The 27,565-nt window shown below is 58.3% G+C and overlaps 1 protein-coding gene across 1 annotated transcript in view; it reads left to right on the forward strand.

Annotated features, from left to right (window-relative positions):
* ROR2 (receptor tyrosine kinase like orphan receptor 2) overlaps positions 1–27,565 on the forward strand; it is a 160,962-nt gene that overhangs the window by 96,186 nt on the left and 37,211 nt on the right. Inside the window, exon 2 of the mRNA XM_032866404.1 lies at positions 26,202–26,279. Coding sequence (XP_032722295.1) covers positions 26,202–26,279 — 78 coding nt within the window. The remainder of the gene's footprint in view (positions 1–26,201; positions 26,280–27,565) is intronic.

Genomic DNA, 27,565 nt, shown 5'->3' on the forward strand with positions numbered 1-27,565 from the left:
TGGGCCGCTCAGACCCGAGTGCGAGGTCCCGCGTGGAGACACACTTCGTGGTTCACGTCCCGCTGCACACACACTTTGGAATCCGTTGTTGTTAAAGACCCTTGATTTCCGCTCTTACCTGTTCTCACAAGGTTATGTTCGGATTCTAACGACCTCAGAAATTTACTCCCCGGTGGGCCTCGAGGTTTGCTCACTGGCTCCCCACTCGTGCCGTGGGGCAGCGGATGGGCGCGGCGCTAGCAAGCTGGGGCTTGCTGACTCCGCGTGAGTCACTCGCGGTGGCTGCTGGGGCCGGGAGCCAGCACCCACTCAGTTCGCCTTCTGTCTCCACTGTGCACTCTCGCCCCGTCCATGCAGGGGTGACCCCGGCCTCCCTGATGGCCTCCTGCCCACCCACAGCCGGCCACCTCGCCTTCCCGGCTCCGGCCTCGTCTTGCTGCTCCTGGGGTCCTGATGGGCGTCCTCGGGCCCCATGAACCTCAGCCCTGGCCCCCTGCAAGGGGGGCTTGGGTGACCACTTGCCGCCTGTCCTGGGAGGCTTGTGGGAATTTTCCTCCCAAGCATGGGGGCCACTGAGTCTGCGCAGGTGGCCACAGCCCCACCAGCAGGTGTGTGGAAGTCCAGCTCCGATGTCCTGCGGCTGGCGGATGGGGACCCCACTGGCGATCTTCCTCTACTGGAAGTCCCCCTCTGTATCTAGAGGGATGACCAGAAACAGAGGATGAGTGGTTGCAGGTGCGAGAGCCCTGGGGAGGAGAAGCCCGGCTGCTCTTGGCTCCCTGGAGGGACACACGCCTCCCCCTCCTGCCCCCTGCAGTGGCGGTGGCCTCTGTCGGCACCTCTACTCTCTTACCACCGAGCGGCCACTCCCGATGCTCATTGGCTGGGGCTGCAGTCATAACGAGCCACAGCCCGGGCCGCTTGCACAGCATACCTGTCGGGCCTGGGGCCGGCAGTCCGAGGTCCGACGGGGCACCCAGTGTCCTCATGGCTCCTCCCTCTGGGCCTGTGTGTGCCCGGGTCTCCTCTTCCCCTAAGGACTCCAGCAGGATCAGGACCTGCCCCGGAGACCTCCTGTTACTTCCTTCGCCGCCTTAAATGTTTCGCCTCCGAAGACGGTACCATGCGGAGGTGCTGGGGTGGGGACCCCAACATGGACTGCAGGGGCGTTTCCAGCCCATTGCAGGTGCCAGCCTGAGGAAGCAGGCAGGGGACGCTCCTTATAAACCCACATCAGGCTTGGACGGCCTCACCTCCCGTTGCACCCTGGGGAGGGCTCCGGGCCGCATGGGGGGGCCCCCTCCTCCCCGTGCGACCTGGCCGGGCCCTGTGGGCCGGAGTAGCTCTGCCTGGTCCCAGTGCACCTCGAACACCATGTTTTCCCTCACGGTGGGCCTGGTCCTTGGAAGAGCCCAGGGTCCCCACCAGGGCCCATCCCCCAGGGGCCACGTTCTGTCTGGGACCCGAACGGCCAGCCATGCCCGGTCAACTGGCTCCCAGCCTTCTGGGACATCCCCTGCCCTGCTGTGCCCCGTGTCACGTCCCATGCCAGCATGGTGGGCAGACAGCCAGCCACCAGGCGGCCTTTCTTCCCGAGCCCTGGGCTCCCGCCCGCGGGGTCCGTTGACCCCAGAGTCAGATGCACGGGCGCTGCTGGTGACAGGTCAGACATCCTCCTCCTGGTGCAGCCATACGGCCCCCCACTTCCCAGGTGAGCTCGCCAGAGCTAACAACGCAGAACCAACCGCGGGGACCGGGACCTGCCCTGGCTCACAAGCAGCCAGCGGCACGGAGGCAGGGAGGAGGGCCCCTGTGGGGCTGCCGCCTTCTGTCTCCTCCTGTAGACCCCAGGGAGCGCGAATCACAGGTCGGTGATTCCTGTGAAAACATCTGCTTACACGTCCCGCAAAACCACACCTGTCAGTCCGGCGGGCCGGCGGGAAAGCCCTCGCTCGCTGCCTGTCGGGGGTCTCACCCTGGTCTGGGAGGCGTAGGGCAAGCTCTGTGTTCACTGTGACCTAGGATGGCCGTCAGGGCTCCCCCTGAGAGCAGGGACAGCTGCCCAAATGCCCCTGAACGTGGGGAAATCATGGTGGCCCGCTCCAGGCTCCGGGGCTGCGGCAGCCCCAGGCACGGTGGGACGGGTCCCAGCCCAGCGTGTGGCTGCTGGCGCCCTCGGTGTCGTGTGGGGAGGTCGCCTCGTGCCACCGTCTCCCGCGCAGTCCTTTCAGAGGGTGGAACCTGCCGCCTTCGTGTCTGGGTGTCTCCGGGGCTGAGCAGCACACCACGCCCCGCGGTTTCCTCTGGGTGCCTGTTGTCAGGCTTGCTGAAGCGTCACAAACCCTGTGTCCGGAGGGGCGCCCGACTGCCGCTGACGTCCTTCAGGGACGGTTCCTGGTTCAGAACGCGTTAAAGCCGTCCCCTGAGGGTCACGCTCCTCTCTTCAAGGCCAACACAGGCCCTTACGACGCCCTCGGGGTTTGCGGAGGCTCACGCAAGCCCCTGGGCCTGGTCTAGGCACACGTGTGCTTTGGGTCACCTGCGGCGTGGGGTGCGTCCACGGCCTTTGCCCTCCCTTGCCACCACCCGTCCCTGGAAACCCGCAGTGTTGCCACATGTCAGGGAGTCGCTCCACGCTGGGGTGCAGCGCCTGGTTCTGGCCCCGACCTTCCCTGTTAGCGGGAGCTGGGGACGGCTGCAGGGGACGGCTGGGGGGGAGGGACAGCTGGGGGCGGGGACGGCTGCGGGGATGGGGAAGTCTAAGAGGTCTGCTCCTCCTCTGCGGCCTCCCCTCCCTCCTCCCTCTATTGCCCTTCCTTTTCCCCTCCTCTCCTCCTCCCTCCTCTTCCCCCTACTTCGCCCCCTCTTTCTCCCTCCTCTGTGTCCTGCTCCTCCTCTCCTCCCCTGCTCCCCCTTCTGCCCACCCCCTACTGCCCCCCTGCTCCCCCTCCCGCTCTTCTTCTCCTTTCTCTCCCCAACCCTCCTCCCCTGCTCCTGCTCCCCCCGTTTCTCCCTCCTCTCCCTCCTCCCTCCTCTCCTTCCTTCCCTGCCCTCCTCCTCTCTCCCTCTCCCATCCTCTAGTTTCCTTCTATCTTCCCCCTCCCCTTTCCGCCTTCTCCTGTCCTCTCCCTCCCTTCCCCTCTCCCCCTGCCCCCTCCTCTCCCCTTCTCTGTCTCCCTCTCCCTGTCTCTTAGGTATGTGTGTGGGGGCAGGAGTCAGCAGGCGCACAGAGAGCGGCTCAGCTTCTGCCAGAAGAGTGACCGAAATAGCCTGTGGCTCTTTGCAGAGAAGCTGAAATCCCGGGAAGCGAAGCGGAGGAAGGCTGGCCTCTGTTGTTGCTGGCCGGTCAGTGAGCGTCTGTCTCCCAGCCTGTCTGGTGACGCTCAAATGACGGGACGTGGCCTGACTGTCCAGAGCAGCCACCATCGCGATGCAGCTCCGGGCCGGCGGCATCTGCACCACCGCCTGCTGGAAATGCAGGTTCCCGGGCTGCACCCCAGACCTGCTGGGCGGCGCACGTGCGCTGACCCCAGCGCTTTCCCGCACACCCCCAGAGGCTTCCCAGGCTGGCTTGGGGTTACGACCCACTGGGCGGAGAAGGTGGCTCCCTGTCCGGGGACAGCCTGCAGGGCCGAGTGGGGATGGACAGCCGTGTCCCTGGGTGCCCCGGACATCATCTAGGGAGTTGGCAGGTTTGGGGTGCAGCCCGGGCATGGGGTTGACCCGTCCCCCGTGGTTCTGCCCGGTGCCCGGGACTGAAAGCCACTTCTTCCAGCCACGGAGCCCTCGAAGTCCGCCAGGGAAGACGCTTAGGGCAAAATGTGAAGCCGCCCCGGGGTGGTCTTGCCGCCGCTCCCTGAGCTCTGCCTTCTCCCTGGCAGGTGGGGAAGGGGAGACGGACGCCTGCTCCTCAGCTGGGCCGCGGGTGCCGTGAAAAGCTGTTCACAACCACCGGGGTGTCTTTGCGGGGAGGAACGTAAGCCGTCTCATGGGGGACCGTGTCCTCCAGCCCCGTGGAGGGCGTCCCCCGTGTCCCCCGGTGCCGCGGCCATGACCTGAGCGCTGCTCCGAGGCTGGGCCTGCCCCGTCCGTGAGTCCCCTCTCCTTTAGGGGAGAGGTGTGCGTGCTTGGGGTGCGCCTGGCCGCGAGCCCGTTGCCCGGGCGGAGGACCCCACCAGCGAGGACTCCCGTGGCCTAGGTTCACGGGTCGGGCCCGAGGGGTGCCGTCCGGGGTGTAGAAGAGAGCGGCGTGGGACCCTCGCTGTGCTCCGTGTGTCCTCGGGGCGCCCTCCGCGCTGGCAGTTCTGTTTCCACGGAAGCTTCTGTAATCGCGATGACGTGATGCAGACGCACCGCTTGGCACGGCCGCGGTGGAACAAGCCGGCTGCACCCCTGCGTGGCCCTGCGAGCACCAGCTTCCTGGCTCCTTGGCTCCTACCCCTGCAGAATGGGGATGACGGGGACCATCACTGGCGCACGGGAAGCAGTGACGGGCGCTGCTGGGCTGCCATGGCTCAGGAGGCTGCCGCCGGCTCGTGGGTCCCAGCCGCTCTCCCCGCACACCTTCGGGCATCTCCAGGTCCCACGTCTTTAAAGTGCAAAGAAAGGGGCGCCTGGGCGGCTCCCTCGGTGAAGCGTGTGCCTGGGGCTCAGGTCGTGATCCCGCGATCCCGGGGTCGAGGCAGGCCTGCATCTGTCCCGGGGAGCAGCCGGCTGGTCTGGCAGTGGTCTGTCGTGTTCCCGTAAAGTCTGCAGTTAGCTCATCGGCCTCCCCGGACGGGCCCCCGTGGGCTGTCTCTTCCCCTCTCCAAACCACCGTGTACACGTCCCCCCCGGTGACTCATGCAGCAGTCCCAGAGGGCTGGTCTTCCGGCTGGAGTGCACCTTTCCCACGCCCAGTTACAGCTGCACTTCCCACTGAATTCAGTCCACGGGTCGTGGGGTGACGCGCGCCCCTCCTTCGTGCTCACGGGCCGTGCCTCTCCCGGGGGATGCGAGCTGAGAGTCCTCTGGCCCTTTGTCCTTTTGGGAGCAGTGATGATGAGGGACTGTGAGGCAGTGGAAACTTAGAATGGGCTCCCGCCATCCCACCCCGGGTCTGTCTTCATTCAGCCCCCGGGGGTCTCACGGGGCTCTTCCTGACGGGGTGCTGTGAAACGTGTGGTCCTGTGTGCGTCTGTGCATGGCAGCTGGTGTGTGTGTGTGTGTGTGCGCGTGTGAGTGCACATGTGTGTGCCTGTGTGTGACCACCTGTGCTTGTGTGTCAGCAGGTGTGTGTGCGTGTGTGACCACCTGTGTGTGTGCAGGTGTGTGTGTGTGTCTGCGTGTGCGCGGGAGTGAGCGTCTGTATGCGCGTGTGCGCAGGTGTGTGTGCGTGCATGTGTGTGCGCGCGGGTGTGTCTGCGTGTGCGCGGGAGTGAGCATCTGTATGCGCGTGTGCGCAGGTGTGTGTGCGTGTGTGACCACCTGTGTGTGCAGGTGTGTGTGTGTGTCTGCGTGTGCGCGGGAGTGAGCGTCTGTATGCGTGTGTGCGCAGGTGTGTGTGCGCAGGTGTGTGTGCGCAGGTGTGTGTGCGCGGGTGTGCGCGCGGGTGTGTCTGCGTGTGCGCGGGAGTGAGCATCTGTATGTGTACGTGCACGTGTGTGCGCGGGTGCACGCATGCTTCTATGAGTGCTGCTTTCCGCAACACACACGCTCGGAGCACGCTGGGGTTTCTTCCCCTGCTGCTCCCCGTGCTCGGAAGGGTCTGCATTTTGGCTTCCCGGCTCTCAGGCAGGAGCGTGGGACGGGTAAGCCGGCAGGTGCGGCGTCTCGGGGCGTCTTCCTGAGTCAGGAGCGCGGCGTCAGTTGGGTCGGACGGAGGGAGAGGGGAGCTGTACTTGACGGAAGGGGGGGGCGGGTCGGAGAGGGCAGGACGCCGGGGCGGCTCTGGTTCTGCCGCTGACCACTCGGGCCGGCTTGGGGTCCGTGCTATGTGACTGGGCCCCAGGAGGGGCCCTCGGGTTTGCAGTTGGTCCCTGAATTCAGTGCCCGGGAAGTGATGCTGCGACCGTTGTGGGCCAAGCGTGAGCGTCCAGAGGCCCGTGTTGGCCCACATCGTGCTCCGTGTGTGTGTGCGCGAAGGATACTGAGGCACACAGAGGGGGATGCCCAGGAGATTGGAGACCTGAGGACAGTCACGTGGCTCTTGAAGGCCAGAAGCTGTTTAATATAGCTGCCGTCATCGACGCTTCCACTGTGAGGTGCTTTAGGTACGTCGGGGGTTAAGGGCACGTACCTTATTCCCGCACAGCATCCTGCTGTAAGCTTTTAAAGCGCACACACAAAAAGGGAAAAGGAGTTTTCTTGGGGGGAAGATACAAATGGAGACAGCTGCGTGACATACACGAAGCTTTCGAATGATCCATTAATTAAAATAGAGGAAAACGACCCAGAAGTCATGTGCGGAAGGAACGTCACAGCGATCTTCGTCCATACTTCTAGTCTCCGGAGCTCAGGACCCCGGCTCCAGTTCCATCCCTAAGGATCGGCTCCTGGCGGCTTCCTGGGAACGTCGCCGGCGTCTCCAGGAATCAGCGCTGGGCAGGAGCCGGCCACGGTGCAGAGCGGCCACGCGCAGAAGTCACGCTGGGACTGTGTGCGCCGCGGAGTCGGCTCTTGCCAACCTGCGAATCCTGACCCCGAGACGTGGGTTCCTTTCCTTCTCCTCCAGGCCCAGGCTGGGAGGAGCCTTAGTCCCCTGTGCCAGTTATCTCCCGGGCACGCGGAGGCTGCAGGCCGGGACTGCAGGGAGTGAGCCTCCCGCCCTGGGGAGCCCCCAGCTGGGCAGGGCTTCAGGGTAAGAGGCTGCCCAGGCCAGGCTCCTCCAGGGGCAGGCAGGTGACTCTGCGGCCATGGGGACAGGCACGGGCTCTGGTGTGTGCGCGTTGGCTCAGGGGTTGAGATCAGGGGCTGCTGGAGAGAGCGGGCGGAGAGGAGACGTGCGGAACGCTTCCACCGGGAGCTCTGAGTTTGCCGACACTCGCAGCGGGCGGGCTCTCGGGGGTGGGCACTGCTGTGTTGTGCCCACGTCCAGGTGGGGACACAGAGCCGCGAGGTGCTCCCGTGATGTCAGACGTTTGGAAGTGAGTGTGTTTCCGGTGCTGATGGCCTTCTTGGGGTCAGAGTACTTCAAAATAAAAGGTAAAATGTTTTCATCCAAAGAGGAGAGGACAGGATCCCACGTGCTGGGGGTCGTGACGCCCACACCCTGACTCGGTGGGCTTCTGCCGCTGTGGTCCCCCCCGGGGCGTGACCGTAGCTCCGCGTGGGACCTCTGGCGCTTCTCTGCCTGGAGCGCCCTGCACGGGTGTCCTGACTGCAGCCGTGTCTCCACTTGGCACGCACGGGTTTGTTTTCCAGGCGTGGTTTTCCAGTCACACACACACACACACACACACACAATTTAGCATCTTAACCATTTCTGAGTGTGCAGTTCAACAACATTAAGTCCACTCGCGATGGTTTGCAATTGCCAGAACTTTTTTCATTTTGGAAACCTGAGAACGTATCCCCATTAAGCAGCTACTATTTGGGTGGCTGCCCTGCCCTGCCTCTGGCAACTCCCCTTCTTCCTTCTGCTTCCGGGAGTCGACTACTCGAGATCCTTCACAGGAATCGTAGAATTCTCGTCTTTTGTGACTGGCTTATTTCACTTGCATCATGTCCCCGGCCTCATCCATGTCATGGCACGTGTTAGAATTACTTTTTTTTTTTTCTTTTTAAAGATTTATCTACTTGAGAGAGGGGGAGAGCGCGTGTGCAGCGGGGAAGAGGCAGGAGGAGAGGGAGAGAGAGAACCGCCCAAGACCCTGAGACCATGTCCCAAACCCAAACCAAGAGTCAGGTCCCCAACTGGCTGGGCCAGCCAGGTGGCCCAGAATTTCTTTCGTAAGACCGAACGCGGTTTCCTGGTATGCCACTACCACACTTGGCCTCTCCATCCATCCGTCGGCCCAAGCTTGGGACGCTTCCGTGTTTGAGCTGCTGTGATTGTGAGTGTGTGGGTGGCTCACCAGGGCCCTGCTTTCAGTCCTTCTGGGTGTGCGCTCGAAAGTGGAATTGCTGGGTCATGTGGTGATCCTATTCTTAGTTTTGGGGGGAGCTGCCGTCCGGTTTTCCTAGTAGCTGTGCCGTTTTACATCCCACCAGCGGCGCCGAAGGGCTCCAGTCTCGCCGCGTCCTCCCCAACACCTGCTCTTTTCTGTGAATGGACGTGAGGTGGTGTCTCGTTTGTCCTGCGGATGATTGGCGACGTTCTCGTCATCTCTGCAGTGATCGGTGATCTTCCCACAAGCTTGCTGGGTACTTGCGTGTCCTTTTCGGAGGAATGTCTGCGTTGGTCCTTTGCCCATTTTGGGGGCTTCACAAGGCCTCCTCCCTGCATGGCCCTCCGACGCCCGGCACTGTCTCCCGGGAGTAATGGTGTGTTGGTTCCTGCGCCTCCCCAGTGGTCGGGGAACCAGGAGAACCTCACATTCTTCCTACCTTGTCTCTCCTGGCACATGTGGCTGCTCAGGCTAGATTCGGTCCACTTCCTGTGGGCGAAAGGGGGCGTGTTCCAGAGGTCTTTAATGGATGTTCTGAGAGCGTCCCCTCCTGGCCACCACGGCTCCTTCTCTTTCTCTTTGCTGAGCCCCGCAGGTGGACTCGCCCCTGTTCAAGCGGCCTTCAGACACACTGCACTGTGCGGAGGACGCGCTGCCCTTATTCCCGGGTCTGTGAACAGCAGTGCTCTGGGAACGAGACTCTGCAGCGTCTCAGACCCAAATGCCTACAGGGCTCCAGTGGGCGAGTGCAGACACCAAGCGCACGCTTCACATAAAACCTCCGGTTTAGGGAAAGCTCTGTTCGTGGGGAGCTGCACTGACCAAAGGACCCGGTGGCTGCCGGTCTTAACCCCATTCACCCAAACTTGAAAGGGTGCACTAGGGCATGGCCTGTCTGCCTGGAAGCCAAGATCTCCCCATTCACAGTGGCCCACAGAGCCGCAGCAGGGCACGGCTCGGGAGCTGTTGGGAATGCAGGATCCCAGGCGCCACCCCGCAGAGTCAGAATCCACGCGTAACGAGCTCTTGGGTGGCTTGTGGGCCTGTGGAAGTATAAGGCCTTGTCCAGAGGGATCAGCCCAGAGTGCGGAGACTCAGCATTCTTGGGCCGTCGACACCGGGCAATACTCTTACAGTAAAGAGGAGTGAGTTATTTCTACAGACACCAAATTAGATGACCCCGTGCAGGCACTGCGGTTCGAAGTTTATGTACGGGGAGGAGAAAAACTTCCTCTGCTCTCCTAGGTTCTGTGACTGAGGCTTGGGGAGTGAACCGACAAAGACAGCTTCACGGTTGCAAAGGCACGCAGATTTCACTGGTGTTATGTTAAGTGCATGAAGGCTTCACAGAAAAAATGTGAAAACCCAAAGAACTGGTTAGCTTTGGATGCTTAGTGCCCTATAAACAAAGGGCAATAAATTATGGAGAGGAGATTAAGCACAGGGAAAGCGTTTGGGCTTCCAGGGGTGGTAGGTCACGACAGAGTGACTGGGAAGTGTGTGTGGGAGACCAATGGTCGGTAAGGATTATTCTTTGGGATTTACGTGGTCAGACTCATCCTGGCGCTGCCTCCACCCACAGCAAAATCGTCGTTCTTCCTCATGCTACGAAAGAGGGGAACGCCCTCCCGAAGGGACGTTTCTGTCCTGCTCTTAGACACATGCGGAGGGCAGAGGGCTCCTCCTGTCTCTGCTCTCTCTCCCTTGTCTTCAGCTTGAGATACTCCTCAGGCCGAAGTGGGCTGTTTTGGGGCAGCACGGTCTGATCCCTACCATCGTATCCTGTGGGATTCTGCTTTTCTCAAGGAAGTCGAGACGATAGTGATGGAGAAAAAGTGTGTGCACATGTGTATGTGTATGTGGAGGGAGAGGACGGGAAGAGTGTTTGGGTGTTAGTCTGTTCTCTCTGTCGGCTGTGGCTCTGGACACGTGAATTTATTCCTGTGTTCAAATTCGTAAGGCTGTACACCCAGAGAGAAAGTGCAAACGAAAACAGAAGCCCCGTGCTTCGGTGACGGGTTGTGTACGTTCCGTCTCACACGCGTGAGTTTATTTTGCCTGATGCGCTTCCTGGCGGCGGAACAGTGGGGGCGGGCGTGGGGCGTGGATGTAGGGGGCTGTCCGCGCGGATTTTGCCGCACCTACACACCCACTGCTGTGTCTGCACCGTCCTCGGCCTGGCCTGGGACCTTTGCCAGCTGATGTGGGGGAAAGCATCAAAGTGTTGAAATGTCAGGTGAATTTCGGTCCGTGGTGGCTCACGGGCCAGAGCCACGTCACCGGAGCCTCCTGCACGGAATGGTTTTCCATGGGGAGATTCACCTGCTTCCCCTGCTAAACGGAAAGAGCCTCTGGCGGCCCGTCAGGGCAGGTTTGTTCCGTGTGTGCTTGTCCTTCAGGGCTTGGTGGCAGAGGCTGCAAGGCCTTCTCCTTGGGCCCTGGCCACAGCCTACCTGTCGGCAGGTAAGATGGCCCCAGGGATGTTGGACAGATGGCAGCAGCCTTCGAGCCCACTTGCCACGCACGGCTGCTGCCGTGGGCCCTCAGGCACTGTCACTGCTGACAGGCTGCACAGATGCGCGGCTCTTTGCCCCTCCGGGGGCTTTCTTGAGTGGGGGCTGCCTCTTCTCGCCGCGCTGGGCAGCACTCCCGCTTCTGTTCCCGCTGAGAACTCATGCACTGCCGGTCCTCCCGCGGCAGGTCCCCCTGGAGAACTGCCGTCCAGACGTTGTTGGGTCTTCCCTTTTTACTCTCTGTTTTTAGCACAAGGCCTGGGGTGAGTTAGGTCCAAACAGAACTCCGGAGGAGAATCGCCACGCCCTGTGCCCTGCAAATCGTAGGTCTTGGCCGGTTCTTGTGCAGAAAGGACGGCTCAGCTCCTGTCTCGGGCTCGTCGGCGTCTGTGCTTGTAAAGTCCGTGCTGTAAGGATAATGGTGCAAAGGAAAGCCAGGTGGTGTGGGGGCCAGTCCCGCTGCCTTCATAGGTGCTGCCCACTGCCGGAGTCACTCGGTCTGACATCCCTGTTGATGCAAAAGTCTACCCTCCAGGATCAGGGTCCTCCAGGCCTTCCGTCCCTCGACTTTCCTGTGGTGCAAGACTTGGCATCTGTTTTGGTAAACACTGGAAGCAGGGCCGGGGCCCACTGTGAGCTCCTAGCTGTCTGGAAGCCAGCGCACATGGAACACGGCTTGTTTGCATAAATAGCGGGTCTCTTTGGAAACACGGCTGTGAACTTTACTGTGGCATAGTGACTAGACGTGGGAGCGAGTGGGGAAGGGCATGCAGGTCTGGAGCTGTGTGGCTGCGTGGCCGCGTGGGCGCTGGGAATCCCGAGCCCGTTCCCTCCCTCCTCCCCGAGCCAGCCCTGGTGCTGTCTTCCTTCCCTTTCCTGGTTGCACTTGCATTGGGACGAGAAGCCACCGGCCGACGAGAGCACGAGTCCTCACCGTCACGTAGGGCGTGTGTTTCCTCAAACGGTTCAGCTGTCGGACGACGCAAGTCTGTCCGTGGCCAGCGACGGTGGCCCTACCTCCTTCGTGGCCCCAGCTCGGCAGTGTCCCAAAGGTGCCCAGCCACAAACCTGGGACATCCGCAGCGATGCCACCATGGAGCAGCCAGGACGCCACAGAAACACGCACGTACGTGGCCGTGGTTGCCATGGCGGGGCGGTGAGGGGAGCAGGGCCCAGGCACGAGTCTTCCCGGCCCCACATCTCTCAGCGGCAGCCACTGTCCCCAGCAGGTGCCTGGCCGGGAGGGCGGTTACTGTGGTCGCGGCCTCTTTGGTGTCACGGTGGAAGGGAGGGACACGTAGAGCAACGGGCAGATGGAGAAAAGGAAGACGCGCTTGTCCGCTTCCGTGGAGAGAATGTAAAGCAAAGCACAGGAGGTTCAGAGAGTCAAGGAGACCCGGGGAGGAAGGGCCCCTCACTCCCATTTGGCATTTAAGGAGTCGGAGAGGCAGAGACGGCACTTCTGAAGTTGGAGAAGGGTGAGGCGGGAGCGCAGATGACGCGTAAGATTGTGTCTAAGCTTTATTCAGCGCTCAGGCTTGTTGACCGGGACTAAGACCACGCAGGGAAACACACAGTGGACTAGAGCCGAGCCGTTTCTCGGCCTCATGCTGTTGACATATGGGGCCCGGTAATTCCCCTTGATGGGGGCTTTCCTGCATGTTGAACATGTGTGACGGGTCCTACCGTGACCCACCCTGGTTTCACTATCACAGATGTCTCCGGCACTGCTGGATGTCAGGGTAGGGTGCAGAATACCCCCTGCCCACTGAGACAGTGGGGCAAGGGAGGGTCCCCTGGGAGGCCGGAAGGGGAATCGGACCAGGGGACAGAGACAGCGCCCCGTGTGTCCAGGGATGCCAGCCCTGTGCGTCCAGGGATGCCAACTCTCGTGTGTCCAGGTATCCCAGCCCCCGTGTGTCCAGGAATGCCAGCACCTGTGTGTCCAGGGATGTCAGCCCCCCTTGTGTCCAGGGACGCTAGGCCTTTTGTTCTTTTCATCCGGTTCCGTTTTATTCCAAATCTAACTGCTTGTGCTTGCCAAAAGTCTCAAATCCTGAGGACAAAGCCTCAGGGACCGTCTGAGTCCCAGGCGCACACACGCGTGCACGCCGGCTGGGTGTCCCTCATCGCACGGTTGCGTGTGTTTCCGTGGTAATGACAGGGAGGGGTTCCCGGGGCCGTGGGGCTGCTGCAGCAGAGGTGCTTTCAGACACGAGGCGGAGAGGCGGAGAGCACACCTGCAGCCTGGAGGGACAGAGCAGGCAAGCCAGCCCCGCGGTAATTACCCATGACATTGCTCCGTGATGGATTAGTTTAGGGCTTCTGGCTGTGAAAATAAAAAAGCCTCAAAGAAAACCTTGAAACAACCATGATTTATGAGTTTAAGAGTCCCAATTAGGTAAAAACAATGAACTGAAAAATGTCCTTTTTTACCCCAGCGTGGAGAAGGAGGTAGTGTCTGGTGATAGGATTGCCAGCTTAATTCTTTCAGCAAATTATTTAAAAGGAGAAGCGCAGAAAAGGCAGAGTCATGGACTTACAGAAAACAAGATAACTGGCAACTCCATGCGTTTCTATGGCCAGCACCACGGTGGACGCACAGTGATTTAGTACAGTCGGTACGACCCGTCCAGGGTCGTGCCTGTGAAGTGCACACGTTTGCGTCGCTGTCGCCAATCCTTGCCCTTTCTATTGAACGAATGAGACCCTCTGCCGTGGCACTCACTGTGGAAGGATGGTGGTGCAAGGTGTTTGGGAAGTAGAGTATGTCCTCGGGTTGTTTAAAATTCAGGGGGCAGAGCAGCAGGGAGCTCTGAACACGGCTTCATGTTGCTGCGCAGCAGGCACTTTAAGTTACATAGTTTCATTAAGTTGTTCAGCTTTTTTTTTAAGATTTTATTTATCTATTTGACGGGGAGAGAGAGAGAGAGAGAGAGAGCACAAGCAGGGGGAGAGGGAGAAGCAGGCTTCCCGCTGAGCAGGGAGCCGGACGCGGAGCCCGATCCCAGGACTCTGGGATCACAACCTGAGCCGAAGGTGGACATTTAACCGCCTGAGCCCCCCCCCGGAGCCCCGAACTGGTAACAGTCTTAAAAAACTAGAGAACTTCAGTAATTCTAGATTTCCGAGGTGAATTATTTTGTTCTGCTTAAAAAACTTAGCTAGTTTTTTTGTTTTTGGTTTTTGGTTTTTTAATTAAAAAGGACGTGTCTGAATCCGCTACATGATTCAAACACGCTGTTTCCTCCGCGAGCCTGCACGCGGGTGTGTTTCCCGCCGAGCTCCGCCCACTCTAGGTCGCCCCGCCTCTGCGTGCCCGGTCGTGGCCTGGGAGGACACGGGCGCCGTGGGCTCTGCCCGTGCGCTGCCCGCTCCGGGGTCTGTCTTTGTGCCCTTCCGCCTCTCGTGTGCACGTTTGCTCCGGGCTGCAAGCCCCGGGGAGTGTGTTGGTGTCCGGGTAATCCTGGCCTCCTAGAACGTGTCGTCTCGCTTATTTGTCTATTTTTGAAGGGTCTGTGAAGTGATGGGTGTTAATTCTTGCCTAAATATTTGGTAGAATTCACCAGAGAGGCCATCTGGTGCTGGGCTTTGCTTCCTGGGAAGTCTTCGGGCTGCCTGCTCCGTGCCTTCACGTGCCGTAGAGCAGTTCAGGACCTTCCCGTTTGTTCGGATGTCGGCCTCGGTAGCTGTGCTTCTGTGGGACGGTGTCCGTCGCGTCTGGGTTACTAACGTGTGGCCCAAGACTGTTCATACTGTCACGGGCCTTTCTGTTTCTTTTCCTTCGATGGTAATGGCCCCTCTTGCATTTCTGACCTCATTACCTCGAGTCTCCCCTCCTTTTCTCTTGGTCGCCCTAGCCACAGCTTTCGCAGTTCGGGGATCTTCTCAAAGAACCAGCTTTTTGTATCATTGATTTTCTCTGTCATTTCTCTGTTTTATTTGTCTCTGCCCTATCTTTATGCTTTCTTCTCTTCTGCTAGCTTCGGTTTGCTCTTCTTTTTATAACTTTGCTCTTTTTTAAGTTTATAAGAGTTTGCCTTTCTTTTTATAAGTCCTTAAAGTGTAAGGCTATGTCATAGATTTGAGATTTTTTTGAAAAAGATTTTATTTATTCATTTGAGGGAGAGCGAACATAAGCAGGGGTTAGGGGGAGAGGGAGAAGCAGACTCCTGCTGGGCAGGGAGCCCAGCATGGGCTTCGATTCCAGGACCTGGAGATCGTGACCTGACCTGAAGACAGACACTTAACCAACCGAGCTGTCCGGGCGCCCGAGATCTTTTTGAATACAATACTAGAACTTTCCTCTAAGCACTACCTTAATTGTATGACTTAAGTTTTGTTAAATGTGCGTCCCTTCATGCCCGTCAATGTAGTTTATAACCTCCCTGTGATATTTTCTGTGACTCATTGTTTATTTAGAAATGTTTTGTTTAATTTCTGCATATTTGTGAATTCTCAAATTTCCTTCTGTTACTGATTTCTAATTATATTCTGTTGTTAGAGAACATAGTTTGCATGGCTTGATTCCCTTTAGGTTTATTAAATCTTATTTTACTACCTAGAACATGGTCTGTCCGGGAACACATTGTCTGTAAACCCGAGAAGACTGTGTCTCTTGCTGGGGGGTGGAATGTTCTCATGTGCTAGTTATGGTCAGCGGACGGCGCCGTTTAAGTTTTCTGTCTCCTGCTGACCTGCCCAGTTCTCACATCCATTACCGAAAGCGCGTTATTGAAATCTCCAGTTACTATTACTGACTTAGCTACTTTCTTTTTTTTTTTTTTTTTTTTTCCATTTCTGTAAGTTTCTGCTTTGTGTTTTTGGGGCTGTGTTGTTAGGTGCATATACATTTAAAATAGATCAGCTTCACCTTCTTGTCACTGTAAAATGTCCTTTGTTTCTAGTATTGATTCATGTCTTAGGTTTATTTTGTTTGAGACTTACATCAGCCTTTACAGCCTTCTTAGGATTGCTGAGTGTTTCATATTTCTTTTCAGCTGTTTGTGTTCTTGAATACAAAGTGTCTTTTATAGACAACATAAAGATGAATAATTTTTTAATCCTTCCTGCCAGTCTCTGTTGTTTCTGATTTGTCCTTTTAACCCACTTGGCTTTAATTAGTTAATGATAAGACAGGTTTTACTTCTGTAATTTTGCTATTTGTTTTCTATGTGTCACTTCTTTTTTGTTCCTCTATTCCTTGATTCCTGCCCTTTTTTGTGTTAAATAGATAGTTCCTAGTGTGATTTCAAAATTTCTTTATTTTGTTTTTCATATATGTAATTTAAAAAAATTATTTTCCTAGTGGTTGTGTGAAGTTTATTATTATTACCTCACTTTAAAGAAACCTAACTCAGGTTAATGCTAACTTAATACCGGTAACAAATACTTTGCTCCAGTATGTTGCTGTTCCTTTTTCTTCTCTCTTAACTCTTAGTGCCACACAAATTATATCTTCATGTGTTTCAAGTCCATCAACACAATTTGATAATTACAGTTTTATGCAGTAGCCTTGTAAAATGAATGGCAGAAGTAAAGTGTTACTGAGAAAATACGTTTATACTAACTTTCATAGCTTCTGTGTAGCTCCCTTACTGGTACTGTTTTATTTCTCTGTGTGAATTAGGATTCCTTCCAGTGTCCTTTCATTTCATCTCAAATAACCCCCTTTCTATTTCTTATAGAGCATTCCGTTAATGACAAATTTCCCCCATATTTTGCTCATCTGGTCGTGTTCTAAATTATGCATTTTTGAAGAAGAGGTTAGCGGATACAGAATTCTTGGCTGACGGTCTCTTTCTTCCCTCAACACTGTTAATATGTCGTCCCACATGTCATACGTGACAAGTCACTTCTTCTGCTGCTTTTAAGACTCTGTGTTTGCTTTTCACAGTTGTCTGTGGTGTGTCTAGTCGATGTCTCAGAGGTTGTCCCACGTAGAGTTCCGTGATTTTCTTCAGTGCATCAGTCCATACTTTTTATCAAGTTTGCTAAGTGTTCGGTCATCATTTCTTCAGATATTTTTTCTGCCTTTTCCTTCTCTCTTAGATTGTTATTTTTCTTTATTTTTTCCATTTTCTCCTCTTCTGGGTAGATCATCTCTCTTCCAGTACAGGTAGTGAACTGTCTTCCAGTTCATGCACTCCTTCCTCTCTGCAGCCCAGATCTGCTACGGAGCCTACCTGGTGACCTTCAGTTGTTCTTTCCACTATAGGATTTAGGATTAAGATTCTTTACATCTATTATTTAATTGATATTTCCTATTTGGTGAGAAAATTTTGTTATAATACCCTTTGATTCTTTAGATGTGGTCTTCTTTAGTTTTCGAATGTATTTATAACGTTTTGGTCCCCTCAGGGATGTTCTCGGTGGGGTGTTTCTTCCTGTGCACGTCGCACACTTTCTGATTTTATTTGTTGCGTGTCTTTGTGATTCTTTGTTAAAAACTGGACATTTTAGATAATATTTTAGTGACTCTAGTAGCAGACCCCTCTACCCATCGGGGTTTGTTTTTGCTGCTGTGGTTTTATTTTTGTTTTTTTTCTTTTGGTTTTTGATGGTGTATTTCTTGTTGCTGTTTGTTTAGTGGCTTTGCTTTACTAATTCTATGGGTTCTCTGTTTCCTGTGATGGGTGAGCACTGAGTTGTCCATCATTCTTTTTGAGTTCTTCCTCTTTTCTTTCTAAACCACTTTATTGAGGTATGGTTGGCATTTGGAAAGCCTTACAGATGTAATGTACACAATGTGATAAGCTCGGAGGTAAGTATATGCTCATGAAACCATCACCACTGCCTGTGCCATACACATACCCATCACCTCCAGAAGTCTCCGCTTACTTTCCTTATTACTGTTATTATCATTTTTGTTTTTGTTTGTGTGATAAGAACAAAAGCTAAGGTCACTTGATTTTCAAGCCTGGGTTCCTCAGAGTCACGTGTCGGTCAGGACCCTTGTGCGGTTAGCCAGTCACTCGTCATGTTTTCTCGTGTACCTTGCTGTGTGTCTTGAACCTTGCGCAAGGGGGTCTTGTGAATGGACATTGGTCCAACCTCAGCCTTCACTACCTGTTCTTGATGGCACCAGCGGCGAGGGGCCAGCGTCGTCTTCTTCCTGGTCTTCCTGGGGCGAGCGCCTGGCCTTCCATGTGTGTGTAGCCCTGTTGACCCTAGAAATACATCAGACCTTTTCACGTTCCCTGTGGTCCTCTGGGTCTGCATTTCCTCGTATATTCAGGGCCGTGTTCGTGTTTGCTGCCATCGGAGTCAGCAGAAGGCAGTTTGCTGGTGTCTGGTCATGTCCCAGTGGCACCACACCCTCCTGCCTCCCTAGGACCCCGCCCCAGCCCAGCAGAGGCAGACCTAGAGCCTCCCCTGGGTGCCTCAAGTCCAAACGGCCATTGCTGTCCAGTGGCCTCTGCGTTGCTTCAGAGCATCAGCTCTCCCGAGCGTCAAAGCGCACGGCAAACGGGCACAGCCCACCGTCTCTCTGAGGCTCGGTCCTTTCTCTCGGATGGATGAACTTTCAGTTCGTTCTGTGGCTTGGGTGACGTCTCTGAGCCCTGAGCTGCTTGGTGTTGGTTGTGTTGGAGGCAGAGTGAGTTCATCTAGATCCTCAGGCCGCCGTTCTGCAAGCCGGTTCTACCACTGTTGCCGGGGGACCTGGGGTCCCTCACTTAGAGTGCGCCTTGGGTGCACCGGCCTCAGGGGGTGGTGCCGGCAGCCGGCGGCTTGTGGTGGAGCGACACGTGGCCACGTAAAGGCGCACATGCACGCTTAGAAGGGCGTGTGGGGGAGAGAGGATCGTGGACCCCAGCCGAGCTCCCGGGGGCACGTGGAGGACTGTCCGGTCTGAGGACAGCTGCGCAGGGACGTGCTCACACGCGGTGTGGAGGAGTAGGGGCCAGGCCTGGACTATGACCCCATTACCTGCCTGAGAGGAGGACATGCGGCCAAGAGCTTGTGCCAGAGTAGAGCCCCGAGCACGGCTGGAGCAAGTGCAACCAGCCTCCACGCCGGGGCCAAAACTCGGGGACGCGAGAACACGAGCACAACGGGCCCGCGGCACTGCCAGCGTCTGGGTTCTCCTCACACGGTCGCAGAGGGCTTCCTGCGTGCCCGGGTTCAAGGTCCTGCGTGCAGCTCTCACCCAGAGCCTGCCATCGGGGACCCGCTTTGCTGACGTGGGACAGACATGCTGCTCCGGAGAGAGATGGAGCCAGGGCCGGGCAGGCGGCATGAGGGCGCAGATGTTTTCAGTGAGGTGTGCAGGGGGTCATCGCTGGGGCGGAAGGAGGAAGGGGTGAGTGACAGGCAGGTGACAGAGCAGACTCAGACCCTAGACGGAGAAGGGGCCGGACCTGTTGCCGAGACCGTGAAGGGCAGAGGAGCCGAGGCAGTTTAGGAGGCTGCGTGTGTGCGCACGTGTGTGCGCGTGTGTGCGTGTGCGCGTGCGTGTGGAGGGGCCGGACGAAGGGAGTGGGTTGCTCCGCCCAGGAGGTGGAAGGTGCTGGAAGGTGTCGAGCACAGGAACCGCCACTCATTCACCAGATGAACAGCTGCTGGGGGCAGAGCAGACGGACAGACAGAGGGAGTAGAGGCAGACAGAGGAGTATGTGGTTTCTCGGAAGGACGACGGGAAGCTGGCTGGGCGGCAGGATTGTGTGTGTCACGTGCACAAGTGTGTCGGGCCCGTGGGAGGAGGTCCGCGCGGGCCCCGCTCAAGGTGGGAGCGTCACAGGAGAGATTCTGCCGGAAGAAACGGTGAGCTCTGTAGGTGATACACGTGGATTAAAGTCCCACATCTCAGGTCACACCGGCGACCTCTCAGAAACCTGTGTCCTGCTCCCCGTTGGCTGTCGCCCCCAAAGGTCGTGCTGACCCCCGTCAGCACAGGTGCCTCTGTCTCGTGCTGAACTTGGGGGGATCCCACAAGCCAGGCTCCCTGTGTCCCGCTTCTTCCGCTCAGCCTCACGCTCTCGAGCTTCACCGCCCCTGCCCAGCGGACAGTGTGGGACGCTCCTACTAGAAGCCCGTGTGACCGCTGGGTGGGGAGGGGCCCGCGGAGCCTGTCCAGGGGCTGTCGCCTGACCCCGCAGAGCCGAGGGCCGCCAGGACTGGGCATGAGCCCTGAGGCGCTGGGAGCATCAGATCCCAACGCCTGCTAGAGACAGAGCAAATGACCTTTCGTGACGGGTTGGATGCAGAAGGTGGTTGGACAGGAAGTCGGACAGCCAGGCCCGCGGCTCTTGCCGGTGGAAGGACGGCGTCAGAATCTGGGAGGGGGCGGCCGCAGGGGAGCGGCCTGTGGAGGGAAGCTGGGCTCGTGTTCGGACAAGCGAAGTGATGTGTGTATCCGTGGTGAGGGGGTCCTCCGGCCTCTGGTGCTGACTTTCCAAGGATGGTCTGAGACACAAAGGTACATTTTGGGGACCCTGTGCATTTCGCCGGGCCCTCAAAGGGACGGAGGTGGAAAGAAGAGGGCAGCTTTGCAGGCCCAGCTCTGAGGCTATAGCATTCAGAGGACCGGGGAGGAGGACACACTGGCACGGGAGACGGATACAGGCGAGGGTCCGGACATGGTGCTCCCGGGAAGGGGCCGTGAGGACGGACGTGTGAAAACTGGGGCAGCAGGCCCTCGCTGAGCTGCAGCTGCCCGCGCACGCTCCCTCCAGGCCTGCTGCCCTGCAGGGACAGTGGTGCTGATGGAAGTAAGCAGCGTGAGAGCGGGGACCTGGGTGGTGCAGGCTCCGAAGGGGTCCCTGCCGCTGCTGGAAACCTCGGGGACACAGAGCTCGGAGGACAGCTCTGTCCTGACTGATGTCCATTAGACGCAGCCACGGGACATCTTCTGTACGACAAAGAGGGCATCCAAAGGATGGAGTCAGGGTGCTCGAATCCCTAGTGGGCTGTGCGCGGTTCCCTCGGCCGCACCTCTGTGTGGGTCCAAACCCCCGCTTCGTCTGTCTCGCGGAGGTCTGTCTGTCCATCTGCACCACGCACTTGCAAACGCCGCTTTCAAGTCGGCATTCTTCTGAGGCAACCTTGCCGACAAATAACACCCCTGTTGCGGGCTGAATCGGCTTCCCAGGAACAGGCCCACTGGAGTCCTAGCCCCGAGCATCTCCGAGTGTGACCTTGTTTGGACAGAGTGTCTCTACAGGAGTCATCAAGTGTAGACGAGGTCCTTATGGTGGGCCCTGATCCAGTGTGCCTGGGTCCTTATAAGAAGAGATCAGGACACCGATGTGCACAGGAAGGACAACGGCAGGGAGGGCCGCCTGAGGGAGGATGGCTGGCTGCACCGGGGAACCCCACCCTTAGGCACCGAGAGGGTAGCTGACATGGGATCACACCCGACTCCGTTCTCTTCCCGATAAGGGTCATTCTTTAAAAAAAAAAAAAAAAAAAAAAAAGTATCTTTTTCTCCTTTACCTTTAAATAAATCTAGGGATTTGAGCTAAAAACCTTGGTGTAGGAACAGCTAGTAATTCAAGAGTCTTCCACGAAACCAAGTGGAGACCGAGAATGCACGAGCAGTGCACACCCCGCGTTTCTGTTTGCCCTTTCTTGGCCGTGTCGGGCAAAGGACGAGCCCCAGCGAGGAAGCGGGGCCGGGCATGGCCTCACAGTGGACGGGTGGGAGGGGCTGGTCTCACCTTCCCTGCCGTGGCCGGAGGCTCTAGGTGTCTGGGAGGAGAGAAGGTGGATGAAAGACCCCGATTCAGCACAGGCTTACCAGGCCCTGACAGTGGGGCCTTTGTTGGCAGCCCTGGGGGCCATCAGAGACCCGAGGGGAGAAAGCTCTTGCTTCAGGTGGTGCCCGGGAAGGGGGAGCCACGTCTACACTTGGCTCATTGGGGGCTTTGACGTGTTGGCTGTCCAAGCAGAATCAAAGCAGAGTTAAGTTGGGGACAGTCCGTGGTGACTCTGTGTCCGGTGGCTGGAGTTGACTTCGAGTCCACAAAGCAGGGCTGGGCCAGCCCTTGAGGGAGGCATGGGCCAGCATCTACTCCATCTGGGGTTAGCACGGGTGAAAGTCAGACATTAGAGACCGTTAGGACCCCCAGCGCCGAGGCCCCGGCTCACCTCACTGCCTGGTGGTGTTCTAGCTCCGTGAAGACGCATGGCGTGGTGTTTTAACCGCCGTCCTTCCCGACGCTGACATTACAGGGTCTCTTTCCTAGTGACTTGTCTTGTCTGGCCTGGGGCCCAGACAGATGGACGCCCCTCTGGGGCCTTTCTCCCCTCGGCTCCTTTCCAGTACTTAGTTTCTTTCCTGTGGCCCTGGCATCTCCAGCATCATGCTGCTTCTCGCTGCACGTGTTGGCTGAGTGGAGGGATGGTTCTGGAACGCGTGGCTGGTGTTTCCCGGTGCGAGCGGACGGGCGTCTGAGTTTTCACTGGGAGATGTGTCTGCCCTTGTGGAGGCCCCTGGCCTGCTGCACAGTCAGCCCTCCAGGCTGGGGGTTTTCTGGGCCCTGACTGCTGTTTTCCTCAGATCCTGGAAATTACACCTTTCCATGAGGATGGCCACATCCAAGCGCGCCAAGCTTTGGTAAATAAAGTGCCCCCACTAATTAAACAGCAGCCCTGCTTTGAAGTTGTCTAGATATGCCGGGAGTACATCCAATTAAATCACAACAAGTGTTCCTGATTCCGATCAACAGGTAGAGATTAGTGGGTGGGGAGTGTGAGTAACAACATTCTGAGAGACGCGGACCCAAACAGAAGGGCGGCCTGGACCCCAGTCCAAGAGCGTGGGTCGACCTTCATTAGTAAATTCTTGCCTAATGGTGTCTCCGCTGCTAATGAGCGCGTCTTCGTGGAGAGGAGCCTGCGAACCGGAGCACGCCCGTGCGCCAGCTCTGTGGGGACGGACTCCTCCTCTGACAGCTCGTCCCGGCGCCCATCGGAGGCCCGTGCTGCGAGCCGGCCCAGGAGATGTTGCGCGTGACCGGGGCCCGGTTTGCGGTTTCCACGCATTTCCCCACCTGGGGGCAGGCTGGGCTCCACCCTCCGCCCCAAAACCTGGACGACTAACCAAGCGTCACCAGACACCAGCGGTGAGTCCTGGCGAAGGGTCACCCTGCAGACGGCGGCCGGTTCGGCCGGCCAAGGACACGCCCCGAGTTCCCGGTTCAGAGCCGATACCCCATGCCTGGCGATTAAGGCCGAATCCAGCTCAAAACCCAGCTTCTCCCAAGTGACTTCAGTCCGAGCCGCCGCTGGGTCTTTGCGCGGCTTAGATGCAACCCAGCGAGTCTGCGGCCCCGCGCTCCTGCGCCTCCCGCGCTCCTGCCTGGCTTCGGGCCGAATCAGGCGTCAGGAATGTGAGGGCGCGGGAGGTCGACCGGCTCTCCCAGCCCTTCTTTACTGCTGAGCCTTGGTGGCCGGCTGGGACCGCGTGACGGGACGCGGACTCGTTTTCCACTAAGCTCTCCACGGACGGTAGTTTTAGGTTTGTAGGAGCCGCGGGGGTGTCACGAGGTCCCGTGTTGTGCATCCCCGTCTCCCCTCGTGTTAAACCTTCCATCACGGGTGTGGTCCATCCGTCACAGGCGTGCCTGGGCCGGCTCATTATTCTCACCCCAAATCCGTGCAGTTCTGCTTCCTTGGACTCTGTATCGGGTCTCTGCTTCCTGGCATTAAAGGGTAATTTTGACAGGAACCAAACTATACATGTCACGTATCGTTGTATTAAACCAGCCACGTTGAAATTTGACTCATATTAAGTGTTCTCCTTTCTCTAAATGTTAAAAAAAAAAAAAAAAAAAAAACAAAAAAACGAGTAAGGGGCTAATAATCATGCCGACCTGACACCAGCGATGGTTTTAGTGCTCCTCTGGCTCTGCCAGATACGTAATAGTGACATTTTGATGGGCTGGGGGAGAGTTTTTGTGGCCATCTAGTTGGTTTTGTTTTGTGTTTATTTTTGGGGGTGTTTGCAAGCCTTCTGGGGGGCAGGAGAGACCCTTTGGAATCTCTGGAAATGCGGGCCCGTGCTGTCACCTGTCACCTGTCCCCAGGCTCGCATTTGGCCCAGTTACATCTGGCTTACACGTTTTGGGAGGTGTGGCGTCCGACTTGCTGCTGTGCAGGACAACGGCGGTTTCTAACCTCAGACTCTCAATGGGCTCCTTATTTCTCGGGGGGAAGCAGCAACAGGGCCCGGTTGTGTTCAGACTACAGGCGTCCGCACAAAGGACCAGGGCCGTGGGCCGTTCCGCATTTATCCACGTACGTGACTTGTCTCGGGGCCTCTGGGGTCCGCCTGGTGGGCGCCTTGAAATTTCATCTGTGTTTCCAACACGCACCGGGCGCTCTGCCGCCAAAGTGCCCGCGCTGAATTTGACTGAATCTTAACAGAACTGTTGAGGGCGAAGCTGGGGGCTGGAAGAAACGAGAAATCAAACCCCGTTTCCGTGCTGACCGGCACGACCTTTTCCGACAGAACCTCCCCGTTTCCCCGGGGCCAGCAGAGCGCTGCGATCGTCTGGGCACCTCCCCGAGGCAGTGCGCTGGTCTGGCGGCGCCTCGGGCGGGGGGCAGGTCCGCGCTTCGGGCCTGGGAGCCGCCCGGAGCAGCCGGCGTCCTCCACGGTGCGGCCGGGCGAATCGTGCTCCCCTGTCTTCGGGCTGTGTGTTTACTTGACTGCTTCACACCACGCCTCTCCCAGGGTGTGTACAAGTGCAAGTGTGTGTGATTTCCTGCGGCCTCTCTGCCCTTGCTCGGTGCTGAGGGACGGTACGTGTAAGGTGCCGGTTTGCCGTTGCGGACCCAACGGGAGTGTGAAGTGAGCACGGGGGCGTCGACTGGCTCGTATAGCTCCTGCCCATCCCCGGGACGCAGCCCCCAATGTCCAACGCTGTTTACGGTCCCCTGGGCTGGGTCACGAGTCAGGGGAGAATGCTACAACTGCTCTGGGAGGGACGCGCCGTTTGGGGGGTCGTCTCAGAGAATCAGGTGGTACTTCCGAGGGGTTGGTTGGGGACGTGTGACGAGAGCTGGCATGGGACGGCTGGCGGAGTTTGGACTGGCAGTGATAGGAAGAGGGAACCGACCTTCAGTGGCCACGGGAAGCCCGGGCCGGGGCAGAGACAGCCTCTCACTGGCCGTCTGGGAGCCGGGGCTGGTGCCCAAGGGCGCAGGTCCGTGGTCGCCGGTGCGTCCTGTGATGCAGTTGCTGGTGGGATGGACGGATCGGCACAGTGACTCCGGTGCCCTCCTGGATCCGCCGGCCCACGCTCGTTCGGCTCAGCAGTTAGAGGGCCCTTGTGCACCTGGTTCTCTCTGCGGACGGCTCGAACCCGCTTTCAGAGCTCAGCTGCCTGGAGCAAGGCTTCACCCTGAGAGCGGCCTGGAGGGTCTGCTGCTTTGTCCGCTCTCGTTTCTCATTTGAGAGACACAGTGGGGCAGCCCCATCTGTATCGAATCATAAACTGTGTCCTCTGGACTTTTTAAAACCACGGTGGTAGACGCACACGATGCAAGGGTTCCCGTCCCACCCGCTTCTGTGACCGTCGCTGTGCACTCTGAGAGCTGCTCCGTCGGTCTCCCCCATATGAAGCCGTCCCCGTTGAACACTGGCTCCCGCCCCACTCCCCAGCCCTGGGGCGCACCATCCGCTTTCTGCCTGTGAACTTGACTTGAACTTGACCATGGGTCGGTCTTTCCGCGTCTGGCTGTTTCCGTCAGCTTCGTCCGTGTGTCCCAGGGCAGGATCTCCTGTTTTCTAAACCACGTGATGCTCGGTGTGGACACTCGCGCTTTGGTCGGCTTTGACGCCACAAACCCGGGTCCGTCGGGCTGTGTTGTCACAGCCACCCCTGACGTCACCGGCTCTCCCCCACCCTCCCCCGCCCCCGATAGGAGGGAGCAGGTCAAGGCCGGGCTGCCAGGTGACAGTCTGAAAGTGAAGGGGACAGGAGCCACACTGGGACATGGGGCCGGGGCGTGTGTCGTGCCCATCCTGCCTTCCCCCAGGACCCAGGGATGGACGCCCACCTCCTTGTGCGGTGCTGCGGGTTCAGCAGACCAGATCCGCACTTGCGCGGGGTGTGGGTGAGTTTGGGGGCGTCGCTCCTGTGACCCCGTCTCTACGGGGCGGGCTGCTGGTGCTGTAGGATGACACACTTCTGTCCTCGCAGCCGTGGCTCCATCTGTCCGTGGTGCCGGCCGCCAGCAGACCCAGGAGCCGGGAGCGGAAGGAGCGGCCTGGGAGCCTCTGTGGTTCGGGGTGGATTCGGAGCTGCGGGGCCAATGTCCGGGGGGCGGCCTGCAGACGGGCTACAGTGGGGCTTTGTCTCGCCCACCAGTGCTCGAACCTCTCCCTGCCCTGAATGGCGCTCGGTGTCCGTCCTCCGCACTTAATCAGCACGGGCTGCAGTGTCCGCGCTCTGCCGCCCTGGGGATCCCTGGTGCTTCCGTCCCACACCCCGCGCTGCAGGAGCCTTCTGGAAGTTACCGCAGGGCCCCGTGCCTCCAGGTGCTCTGGAAACAGTGGGCAGCTGGGCTAGAACACCGTTGTCTCTGCTCGGGAAGCCGAAGAAAGGCCTTGCCCTGAGCTCTCACTGACGTCGTGCTGTGCTCTTCTGCCCAGGGGACCTGGAGGCGCCTGACCCGAGTGACCCTTTGGGACAACTGGACGGACCGGACGGCCCCCTTCCAACTCTGAAAGGTAAAGTGTGAGGAGCTCTGGGGGGCAGGTGTTCGAGAGCATCCTCAGGGTCCCACGAGAAAGGCCCCCCGCGGTGGGCATCTGTCCCGGAGGGGTGGCTGCTGTCCTGGAGGGGTGGCTGCGGACCTGGGGCGTGGTGGCCTGCCTGCGGCTGCACTGTCGTGAGAGCCAGCTGGAAGGTGATGGTGGCAGGTGACAGGGCATAGAGGGAGCAGGTGGCCGCTGGAGAGAGGCAGTGGCCTTGTGGGGAGCTCCGTGGGCCCGAGCAGAGCCTGAGGAGCTGGACTCGTGGTCTGGCCACTGTCACCTGCTGACAGGTGGTCTTCCTGGGGTCACTCATCACCTAGATGGGGCGGGTGGCAGGTGGGCGGGAGGCTCACTAGTGGCAAGTTCTCTGTCTCGTGCCGCGCCTTTCCCATGGGTCGCAGTCCGGGTCACTGTGGGCACAGGGCACACCTTGTCAGCCTCTCCGGGTGGCAGAGTCAATAGGACACGTTTCTTCTGACACAGCCCGCTTCCTCGGGGAGCCTGCCCCCTTCCTGCTCTACCCTCCGTCCCCGAGTCGTCTGAGATCACCATCTCAAGACCCCACACGTGGGTGCACACCTCAACGGGAACTCGTGCCCCAGAGTGCTGGTGGCGGGAGTCCAGGGTGGGGAGCCCAGCAGGGTCGGTTCTGGGGAGGCCTCTCTGCCGGGCCTGTGATGGGTGCTCCTGCTGTCCGCGGCAGACAGAGTGCTCTGGCTGCTCTCCCTATCAGGGCGCTGATCCCCCTTGTGGGGAGCCCTGGTGACCTAATGCCCCCAAACGTCCACCGTCAAAGACCATCCCCCAAGGGGCTCTAAGCTCTCAGATACGTGGTTTGGGGACACTCGGTTCAAAGCTTAAGGACTGTCTATCAAAACATTCGCTTTAGTTCTGCTAGCCCTCTAATTATTCGAAGACCAGAAAGCCATCATAAATTCTTAGGGCCGGCACATTCGAGGGTCCCATGACCCCGTAGGAAGGTGTTTTCCTCCACGTGTCCACGGTGGGGACTTCTGGGCGTCGAGCAGCTGGGACTCATGTCCGCTGGCCTCAGTCTAGGGGCTGACGCGTCCCTGCAGGTCCTGAGAGGCTTCCAGAGTCATACGGGGCGCTTAGCTCCCTCCAGGCTCCGGAACACTCACCAGCGTATGCGGTGAGCTGAGGGGTCGCTTGGCTGAAGCGAGGGCACCGGGCTCCCTGCTCTGTTGATGGTGACGGTGTGTAGACCTCGCTGTGACCTCACAGGGACCCAGGGTTCT

The sequence above is a fragment of the Lontra canadensis genome, unplaced genomic scaffold (assembly GCF_010015895.1).
Source record: "Lontra canadensis isolate GAN:19392208 unplaced genomic scaffold, GSC_riverotter_1.0 scaffold31, whole genome shotgun sequence".
Classification (NCBI taxonomy): domain Eukaryota; kingdom Metazoa; phylum Chordata; class Mammalia; order Carnivora; family Mustelidae; genus Lontra; species Lontra canadensis.